Here is a 10,174-nt window from a genome sequence, read left to right as displayed (position 1 = left end):
AGATAGAAGAGATTTATTAGCAAGAGGTAATCAGGAAACATGTATTTTTACAAAAATGGAAATATTTTTTTTTCCAAACAAGCCGTAAGTTGAAATATTGTAGGACTTGAAATAGAATTCTCACACCACTAGGTATTGCTTACAGCAAAACTGTCTGTCGTCGTGAGCCCGCCTGCCGCTTGGGTGAGCCCGCGTTCTCTCCACAGCGCCGTGCAGAAGGTCGGCGGCGGCGTTGACAGAGTGAGCACGACGGCACCGCGCTCCTGCGGGAGGGCGCTCAGGACCACGGTGGGTGCGAGGAGAACACTCGGTTACTGGCCCCCTAGCTCTACGGTGTATGAGTTTCACAAAGCAGACGGACTCAGGGCATCTCAACGTAAGCTTGTAGAGACCGTTAGGCAGCTAAGAGAGGAGGAGTGACGTGTTCTGTGTCCCCGACTTGCCGCGGAGCCTGGGCCGCGGTCTGCGCAGGCGGGCGCGACCTTGTGTGGTGACTCCGTGTCCCCGGGGACGTGTCGTGGCCTCGGCCGGGTTCACGGAGACGGCTACTCATGCTACCTGCTGAGAGTCCTAGAGCGAGGAGCGCGCGGTGCCGGCACGAGGTGGCGGCGCTGGTGTCGCAGGGCGTGGTTCTCGGTGCCGAGGACGCCCCTCCGTCCGGGTGACTGGGAGACAGGGGAGCTCGGACCCCTGGGATTTTGGCTGAAAAAGCTGCTTTGGAAATTGGCATCACCGTCAGCAGGAAGATCTGTGAATGACTGGACTTCAGGGTGCGGTCCCCTCCCGCCTCCCCCCACCCCCCCAGTTAGAACAATGACATGAAACATGCTGGGAGGACGCCCGGGGCGGGGGGCAGGGGACGCAGCGGCCCGGGCGGGCCGGAAGCAGGATGGTGCCCAGGCTCGCGTCCGCACGGGTCTGTGCCCCCTTCCGAGAGACCGAGGGGCCGGGAAGACTCGGACGCCGTCGCCGGAAGGAGCCAGGCGCTGCGGGACGCGGGGAGCGCCGACGTCGGACACGGAGCCGAGACGCCTATTCCGGTCTACGGGAATCTAAGAACGAGAACGGACTGGTGTTCTTGGAGAAGCACATACTAAAGAGAAAAGTCCAGGAACCAGGCGACTATGTACAGCGGCACACAGCGCGTGTCCGTGGCGCGGCCGTGGCCTGCGCGCGTGTCCGTGGCGCGGCCGTGGCCTCAGGTGGGCAGCTTCGGCTCCATGCGCAGGGATGACTCGTACAGGCTGTCCTCGTCCATCACGAAGGACCGGTCTAGCAGGTACTGGGTCACCTGCAGGGAGGAGGGCACGGAAGGAGAAGCGGCCGCAGGACCCCGGGAAGCAGGCCCTCCAGGAGGCGGCCGGCCGGCTCTCGGGCCTTACACCGGTGTCTCGGTGGTGTGGTCTGACAGTGTCCTGACGATAATGCTAAGTCACAGCGGTCAGCATGACCCTTGACTGCCGTTGCTCTGGCGGAACACTTGGGGCTTTTTAATTTTTTTTTAAGATTTCATTTATTTATTTGAGAGAGGAAAGCATGAACAGGGGGAGGGAGAGGGAGAAGCAGACTCCGTGCAAAGTGGGGAGCCCGATGCGGGGCTTGAACCCAGGACCCTGGGATCATGACCTGAGCTGAGGCAGACGCTTTACCAACGGAGCCACCCAGGTGCCACGGTTTTCGGCGCCCCAATTTTGGAAAAAAAAATTGGCCATGTCAAGTGTAGAATCTAATAGTGGGTGTCTGGGGGTTCAATGTTGCAAAGACAGGTCTGAACACTAGGTTGACAAAGCACCAAGCCGCGTTCACCCCAAGAGAGGAAAGTGGAAACGTGCTGTGTGAGGGCCGGGCCTCCCTGTCTGGCCTCGCGCGGCCCCCTCTGAGACAAAGCCTCCTTGTGCACAATCGGAGGCCCCACGCCTGGCTGGGCTCGTTCTTCCCTCCTCCCTCCCCACGTGAGCGGCTGGGCTCCTACAGTCAGAGCTGCCTGAGGGACCAGAGCCCAGACCTACCCGGGGCAGCCCCAGTTTCACCAAGCATCTTTCCTAGGCTCGTTCCTCTGTCAGCCATTTGGAACCAAAGGTTTCTTGTTTTTGCTCAGAAACCCCGGGCGGAAGGAGGACCCCATCACATGTCTTACACCGTGTTTGGGAATCTCTGGGTGACTGCTTGAGTGAAATCTGGTCTCCGCCGCGAATAGCTTGGCTCCTGGACCCCGTGCAGCTGTGGGGACGGGAGCGGCTGACACGGGCCCCTAGTCACAGATACAGTGACGACTGTGACTCACGGCTCTCGCCGGCATCTCTGGAAGTGGACTCCAGATATCACAGTCTGGGTCGGCCCACACCAGCCTCTCGCGAACACCCCTTTCTGGATAAACCTACAGAAATCTGGACCCTCCAGCCCTCTGGGCACCCACACGCGGATCAGCTAGCCCTCTCCATCATGAGCATGCTCAAGGTTGAGCTCCCTGCACAGCTCTGCATCGGGGAGGGGGACGGGCGGCAAACAGCACCCCCGTGAAGTGATCAGGGACAGGAGCCTGTTAGGTGGTGACATGTCCGTGTGCTGCACATCGGGGCTAGAGATGGAGTTTCAAGAGAAGGAGCCCCATGCCCTTTCCAGAGCCTGGCACACGGCACGTGTTCAAGACATACGTGTGCAATGACAGAATGGGCACAGACCCAGGGGAAAGGGGACCCATCAGTAACCCCACTGACTTCTCTCATAAACAGATTCTCAGAGGGCAAGTCTGCCGCAAAGGGAAGTGCGGCTTGACTTTCTGGGGTACGCGGGGGTCAGTCTGGGTCTGCAGGTCTCAGTGACTTTATCTGTAAAATGGGGCATGCGGTTCAGCAACGTGAGCGCAGTGAGACCAACGTGCAAATTCGACTAGTTCCGTAAGCTCGTTTCCTGGCTTCCCACGGTCCTTAGGACCAGGTTCCGGATCCTTCCAGGAGCCTGGGCTCACGTGGGTCAGGGCCGCCTGCTGCAGCCACCCACGGCAGGTCCTCCCCGCCCCCTGGAGCCAGTCTCGCCCGCAGGGGCAGCACCGTCCTGCCAGGACCTGCGTGTGCTCCCTCCCAGCCTGGCGGTTCCGGCCAAGGCGGGACCGACCTACGTGCCCGCCACGGCGGAGAGCTGTGTAGACAGGTCTCTCTACCGCTATCAGACAAACGCTCGCAGAGACGCGCTGTCGAGGACGGAAGGGAGGACTCGGAGCATATGCTAGGCTGTGACATCACAGGGAAAAAGCTTGGCTCTGCTCACTTTTGCCCAGAGATGGGGATCCCACTGCCCCGTGGGGGACTTTTCAATGCCTGTCCTTCCCAACTATGAGCTGCGTAACTAGGGGACGTATTCCTTTCCACAAAGATGTTGTAAATGCCACCTCCCTTGCCTGCGGGGTGGGGGTGGGGGTTGGATGGGATCATCGACGGGGTGGGGAGGCCGAAATCAGCCCGGAGCTGCACCTGCAGCGTGAAGCCCAGGGGAGCCTGATAGCAACAAGGGAGGAAGGAGGGTGGTCCAGACGGAGCCCCTGAGTGAGCGCCGAAGGGCCCGGCGGGGCGCTTACCTTCACCTGGTGCTCGATTTTATACGCGGTTTGTTGGAACTGGCGAATCTCTCTGATAATATGAGATATCTGTGGGAAGGAGGGCAGTTGAAGAAGACAGTTTGCTGTCTCTGTGCCCCCCGCCCCGCCAAGCCCCTCCACTTCGCAGCACAGAAGGGGCACCAACAGCCACGGTTCTAGACCCAGCTCTGCCCTTCCCCTGCAGGGTGACCGTACTGGGTCGCTGACCCCCCTGAGCCTCGGGCCGCTCCTCTGGCTTGTGGGATGTACCCCATGGGCACTTACCCCTCGGCCTGTCGGCCTCAGTGGTCCGGGACTTGGGTCTGGGCTCGGAGGCCCCTAGACTGCCCCAGGAAACTCACCATTCTCATCTTGGAGAAGTTGACCAGGCCATCCTCCGTGTAATTGGGCGTCCCCTCTTCGATGAAGGCCAGGTCGGTGAGGTACATCCCCAGGTAAGGGACACAGGGAGGGTCACAACTTCGAAGCGAATGGCATTAAACAGAAGTTTCCCATTTAGAAACACGAGGCAAAGTGCTTTCTCTTCACCAAGAATCCTAGGAACTCTCAGGCCTATAGGGTCAGCTGGCTGCGAGGCTCAGTCCTCTGGGGTGATGGGTGATATGGTCCTAGCAGGGCCTGGAGCCTCTCCTCCAATGGCCCCCTCCCTCCCTGAGCCAGAACAGCCTCCCCTACGTCTCTGCCTTGTCCTGGAAGAGCCCCCTGCCCGTCTGTCCAATGAAACTCTCCAACCAATCCTGCTCTGGGGTCACCTCCCCAAGGGCCCTGCAGCCGTCACCCCTTTCCGCCAGCCATGGACCCAGCCCCCAGCTTCCTCTGCTCCTTGAGACTTCTCGGCCTCCACAGGATGTCCTGCCCGCCCTGGGGCACCCGAGCAAGAAACCCTGGTCCTCTGAGGTCTCCCTCTTGCAAGTGGCTTCTGGGCAGGGGATTGGGGAACAGTGTCCATGACAGGTGATTTCGGGGGGACACTTTTGGGCGATGGACCACACCACTCTGATCTGTGGCTTTGGGTGCAGCCCTATGGTGGTGCCCCCAGGTGGGGCTGGGAAAGGGGCTGATTTTGGGGTGGGTCCTGGGGCCCCCACCTTCTAGCAGAGCCCCAGGGAATGCCCTCAGGGGACCCTCACTGTGTCCCGCGGCGCCTCTCAGCTCAGCACACAGATGCCGGGGGCGCTCTGCACGTACCTGCAGGGACAACTGACCCCCTCCCTAGACCCTCTGACCTTGGTCTCCTCGAGGCCACGTGACACCTGTCGCTCTAGTTCCTCTGGAACCAGGGGTGGCAGGGAGAACGGTGGGTGGGGGGGCAAGAACAGAAACCCAGCCTCCCCTGAGCCTGCTGGTTGTGGAAGCCCAGCCGGCCGGGTCTCTGGGTCCCGGGGCTCCCCTCACACCGTGGAGCAGGTAGGGAAAGCAGTTTTAGGAACTCAGAAGTTGAGTTTAGGAGATGCCTGGACACTATCAAATCACATTAATTCCTGCGGTTAGAAACACCCGATTTTCATCTGGAGTAGTACGCTTTCGGACATGGTCCATTTCCTCCCCCACTTCTTTCTTTTTTAAACAAGTAGCAGCAGGTCTCAGGGTGAGTGTGGGCAAACACCACAATCCCGCCAGAGCTCAGCAACATTGTATTTATTTCTGGCGATAACTTTGCATCACGGCTAGTAGGGTGATTTTCCATTTACTGCCCTGCTATCGCTTTCCTTCTTATTCACATTTATTTTGGGGAAAATGGAGTTACTTAGAGGGAAACCCGCTCAGTGAATGTGGGGGCAGCTGGCGCGCGGGTGGGAGGCGTGCCCTTGGAGATGTGGAGAGCGGGCATGGGACAATTGGTTTTTGAGCTGTAGGTCTTGACTCTTTCTTGGGCATTGAAAATAATTTAGCAAGTGTTGATCAGATTTTTTAAATGAAAAAAAAATCAGAAGTAGAATAAAAAGACATTTGAGTTCATTGCCTGGACCAAAAGTATACGTTGTTTTGTGAAGTTTTGTTCCTGTTATGTGCATACGCATTTCTAAACATATATGTATGTATGTTTTTACCGTGGGTTGCGATTAAAAAAAAAAGAAAAAGTCAGACCTGAGCAGGTCACTGGCAGGCATCTCTGGGTCCCGTCGGACACACAGTTTGGGACTGTTGGAGGCCCGACTTTCCATACCCCACCTGTCACGCTGTGAGCCTGAGGCCCAGGCTCGGGGGTGGACGGGGACAGAGTTCAAAGATAGAGAAGGAAATCTGGGGCCGGCAGGGGCTGGCAGCTCGTGGGCTGCAGTCTCTGATGGGGCTTCCCAGCTCGCCCTGCTGGGTCCACACTTGACCCGGGAACTCAGTAACCCGAGGCCGGGAAGCACCTCTTGTCTGAGTTGGGGGTAGGGAGGGGAGTCAAGTGGCCACAGTGTTTCTGGAGGCCTCAGACCAGTGGAAAATATCAGGGGTTCCTCTGACCACAGGGTACCAGCAACTGAAGGTCAGATGTGGCTGCCCGGTGGGCTTGCCACCCATGGGTCACCTGTCCCTTCTCCCTCCTCTGCCCTGCCCCGGCAGGGGGGTGGGCCACTCTCCCACACGCTCTACTGCCTCCAGCTGAGGATCTCCTCTCCTCCCCAGGGAGGGTGTGAGGGCCATTCGGGCTGGGCTGTGTGGTCCCGAGCCCCCGGGGCCAGGGTCCAAGCCTCTGGCATGCAGATCAAGTGAATTAGGTACTCAGATTTGGGGGAAAATACTGCCATGGGGCAGGAGTGGGGGTGGAGCTCAGAGTCCAATCCTGTTTTTTGCCACCTGGACGTAAACTGCTCTGTCATCTCATTAGCAGGAGACCAGGGTTTGCTGGGTGGTCACGGGCAGAAAATCAAAGTGGGAAGAGGTATTTGGCATGTTGGAGCACTTGGATGCCGCATAGGTCCACGGACAGATGGATTTCCACCCCCATGAAGGGGGTCTGGGGAGGGGCTGGGCCAGTTAGCCGCCTGGTGCCCCCATGGCTCTTCCCGTCCTTCACGCACGGGCAGCCGCCCGCAGGGGAAGCCCGGCCCCGGTTCCTCTAACAGAGGGCTGCCTGTTCAAATTATAGCCGACGTGCGGAAAGGCAAATGTGGGCTGGGTTAAGACTGGGCCAACCAGAAGTGACCCCCAAAAGGGCTGGGGACAAAGTTTTCCTGACAAATTTAGATTTCAGCCAAACGCTGCGGCCTGGAGCTGGGGGAGGCTCTGAGGGCTGGCAGGCTGGCAGGAGGGGACAGCCTCATGGGGCCTGCTAGGGTGTGGGTTTGGGGAATGAACAGGGATTCTGTGGCTGTGCTCAGGGTGTCTGGGCAGAGGACTGACAGGTGCCCCTGGCAAGTGCTGCAGGTGGGCCCGGAGGGATTTGAAAAGGTGGGGGAGGCGAAGAGGTGTTGGATGCAGGGATGAAGCCTTCGCTGGTACAGGTAATAAGGCCATTCGTTAAATAGTGCTGCGGGCTGGGACCGACTCGGTAAGGCTCTGCACGGCTCCTCGTGCTGCCACTGCCCGCTGCCTGGGTGAGATGGACCCCAGGGTTTCACATGGCACAGCTGTATGGGGAAACCACAGCGCCTCCAGAGAAGGGATGCAGGGCACCCCTGCCCCGGGTCTCCCCAACCTCTTTCCCTTGCAGTGTTTGGCCCCCGCATCCATGAAACAAGAACCTGGTTTGCACGAAGGTGTCAGTCCCCAGGATGCCTGGAGACCCCATGTCCCCGCTGCCCCGCGTGGTGGGAGCAGAAGCACCTGGGCCAGGCACTGACACAGGCCCATGGGGAGGAGGGAAGACAGCACAGGGTCACTGAGACAGGACAGGAGCCGTGGAGGCACAGAGGTGGTGGACGGACGAGGAAGCCATGGGAGGGAGGTGGATGGAGGGGTTCCCTGGGCGGGCAGACAGGCTAGGGAATGCACAGTGGGGCGACCCCCACAAGCACAGCCCGGGGGCACCAGAGAGACGGCATAGATGTGGGTGGGACATCTGAATGAGGACATGGAGGTGAGTACAGCAACGGCACACGGAGCTGGTGAAGGGCAGGCCAGAAGCCGTGGGGGCCGGTGGGGAGGGTGGTGGGGCTGGCAGCTTGGTGTGCGGGCCTGCCGGGGAGGAGGGTTTGCTCCGTCCCCAGCCTGGGGGGCAGTGACCATGCGATCTGGCATGACTGCAAGACAGCGCTCGTGGGCTCTGTAAGCAGCCAGGACCCTAGGGGTGGCCTGGGGTCTCTCCACGGTGTTCAGGGAAGAAGGGGTGAGGCCAGCCCGGTGGCCCAAAGCGCACAGCTATGGGGGTGACTGTAAGCCTGTCTCACGGGAGTGCGTGGCCAAGTGGGCACCAGGGGCTGGGGCTCTCCTGTGCTGGGAGAGTTTGCCTGGAAGCGGCCATGGGCAAACCACGGAGTGCAGGCCTCGCAGGCCACTCTGTGCCATGGCCCCAGGGCCTCCATGTCTGCATCCGGAGGAGCAGGACAGGAGACTCCCCGTGCCGCGGTGATCTCCGGGGGGTGGTACCGCCCCACAGGGACAGTGGCAATGAGCGCGGGAGTTCTGGGGGTCAGAACATGGGGAGGGGCCCTGGCATCTCGTGGACGGAGGCCGGGGCTGCGGCTGACACCCTGCGGGCACGAGACAGCCATCGACGCAGGACAATCCTGTCTAAGGGCCGAGGCGGGGAGGCCCTGTAAATGGTAGGCGGCTGAGGGAGCTCTGCCCACAGTGAGCAGCAGGTGTTGGGAAAATGGCCCTTCTTTGATTCCAAGGTGCCGTTTTTTGTACAATGCACTCTGGTTTTGAGGACTAATTCTCAGTAAAAAAAAGGAGGCACAATCCCACGAAACAAACACACTGACTTCAGGGCACATCCTGATGTCAGAAATACTGAACGGCGGGGCCAGGGGGCGTGTTGGCCTGGAGGTGTCTGGGGTCACGGCTGGTGGCTCCTGGGGACAGCAGCCCCCTTCCAGGGCCCCCTCCTCTCTCTCTCTCCCGGGAAATGCAACCAGGACTCTGGGATTTCTCCGGCAGACTACGGAGGGCAGAGCTGACCCACCCTGGCAGTCTGGGCTGCCTAGGGGTCTTGTGGGTAGACGGACGGACAGACAGATCTGCTCCAGCCGCTGTGGCCTGTGAATGTGTCTGCCATGCGGTTCTGCGATTTAGACGGTAATGGCGACAAAACGACACACACTTACTTTTTCAGAGCTTCTCTCAGATTCTTAAATCTGCCCTCTGATGACACAAGCTTTTGGAGCTTATCAATCAGAGCTTTCGTCTAGAAAGAATTAGAAGCATTTACTAACACACGACATGCCCCGAGGCCCACGCGCCGGCCCACGCTCCACGGGCTGCCCTCGGGGCTCCAGGACCCCAGCCATTCTGCCCATCATGGGACGGGGCATTTCCAGGGACCCCTGGAGTCTGGAAGCTCACCCCCACCTCCTGAAGACTCAGACACAGACCCGCGTCCTACGCATCCGTCAGCGTCCACACACCCTTCAGAAACACAGAAGTGGGGTGTGGGGGACCCGGGAACCCTGGGCACCCTGAGCCTGGGGGGTGGGGGTGGGACGTGGCCACTGCAAGGAGCCCCCCTCCAGAGCACAGCCTCTCTCGTGCACGGAAGCCCAGGGGTGTGGCCGAGGGGTTCCCCTTCACCTGTAGCTCTCAGGACCACACGCCAGTGTAAGAATTGAGAAAGACAATGGCAGATGGGCAGATCCGCTAGAAAAACAGGACTTCCAGGGGAAGACCCCCTTCCCCTCTGCTGGCCGAGGGTCCTGTCCGCTGCTCGTCAAGCTGGACACTGGCATTGGTTGAAGCGTGTCCAGCCTGGGTCTGGCTTGGCGCTCCCTTCCCTGCGGGGCTGGGGAGCCCGTGCCTTGGTGGCCTCCAGCTCCCTCATTTACACGGCAGGCAGTGGACTAGTGAGCCCTCTTTCCAGCTCCCGTCCCCCCAGTCCAGACCGTGGCCGAGGGCACACTGGCCGCGCCCATAAGCTTTGGGCCAGAATTTTCTGAGCAATCTGCCCACAGAAAACGACAGCATGTTCCTTCTGATGGGCGAAGAGACCCAGATGTGCTCCCCTAGAGGCGCAGTGGGCAGGGCACCCCGTTCAGGCTGCTCGCGGACTGACGGGAAGCGTCAATCACCGGTTTGCACCAAACCCGCTCAAAGCAGAAATGTGTTCTGGATCTGGTGAAAGTGACACATGCAGTCAAGGGCACAGGGTTCCATTTTCTCCCGGGATGGCTGCCCTCACCTATCTGTCCTGGAGCTCAGACGCCCAGGCCACCTCCATTCCAGCCTCTCAGTGTCCTCCCTGCCCTTTTCCAGAATTTTCTGCTGCCCCACTCGCCTCTGGAGGAAGGACCTGATGTGGGGCTGAGAGTCCTGGACGGGGGGCTGGCTGGGCGCTGTGACCCCCTCAGTGAGCCCACGGGCCAGACAGAACCCGCAGAGTGCTGGGTGTCCACGTTCACATCTGGAGAACGGGAGGGGAGGCCCGGGTATTCCCTAAGGGCAACAACAGTCAGATATCCTGGGACTGTGGGCCCCACAGAATCGAGGTCAGGA

The 10,174-nt window shown here is 59.9% G+C and overlaps 1 protein-coding gene across 2 annotated transcripts in view; it reads right to left on the bottom strand.

Moving 5' to 3' along the window:
* Positions 1 to 296: 296 nt before the first annotated feature.
* Positions 297 to 10,174, bottom strand: part of RASGRF1 (Ras protein specific guanine nucleotide releasing factor 1) — an 89,477-nt gene continuing 79,599 nt past the window's right edge. For both annotated transcript variants that reach the window (XM_032836866.1, XM_032836867.1), the window contains 4 exons: positions 8,794 to 8,873; positions 3,937 to 4,054; positions 3,575 to 3,643; positions 297 to 1,291 (listed from right to left, as the gene is read on the bottom strand). In XM_032836866.1, coding sequence (XP_032692757.1) covers positions 1,199 to 1,291; positions 3,575 to 3,643; positions 3,937 to 4,054; positions 8,794 to 8,873 — 360 coding nt within the window. In that variant the 3' untranslated portion in view covers positions 297 to 1,198. The remainder of the gene's footprint in view (positions 1,292 to 3,574; positions 3,644 to 3,936; positions 4,055 to 8,793; positions 8,874 to 10,174) is intronic.

The sequence above is a fragment of the Lontra canadensis genome, unplaced genomic scaffold, assembly GCF_010015895.1.
Source record: "Lontra canadensis isolate GAN:19392208 unplaced genomic scaffold, GSC_riverotter_1.0 scaffold94, whole genome shotgun sequence".
Classification (NCBI taxonomy): Eukaryota; Metazoa; Chordata; class Mammalia; order Carnivora; family Mustelidae; genus Lontra; species Lontra canadensis.
The sequence above is the reverse complement of the archived record's forward strand: the minus strand, read 5'-3'. Positions and strand labels throughout refer to the sequence as shown.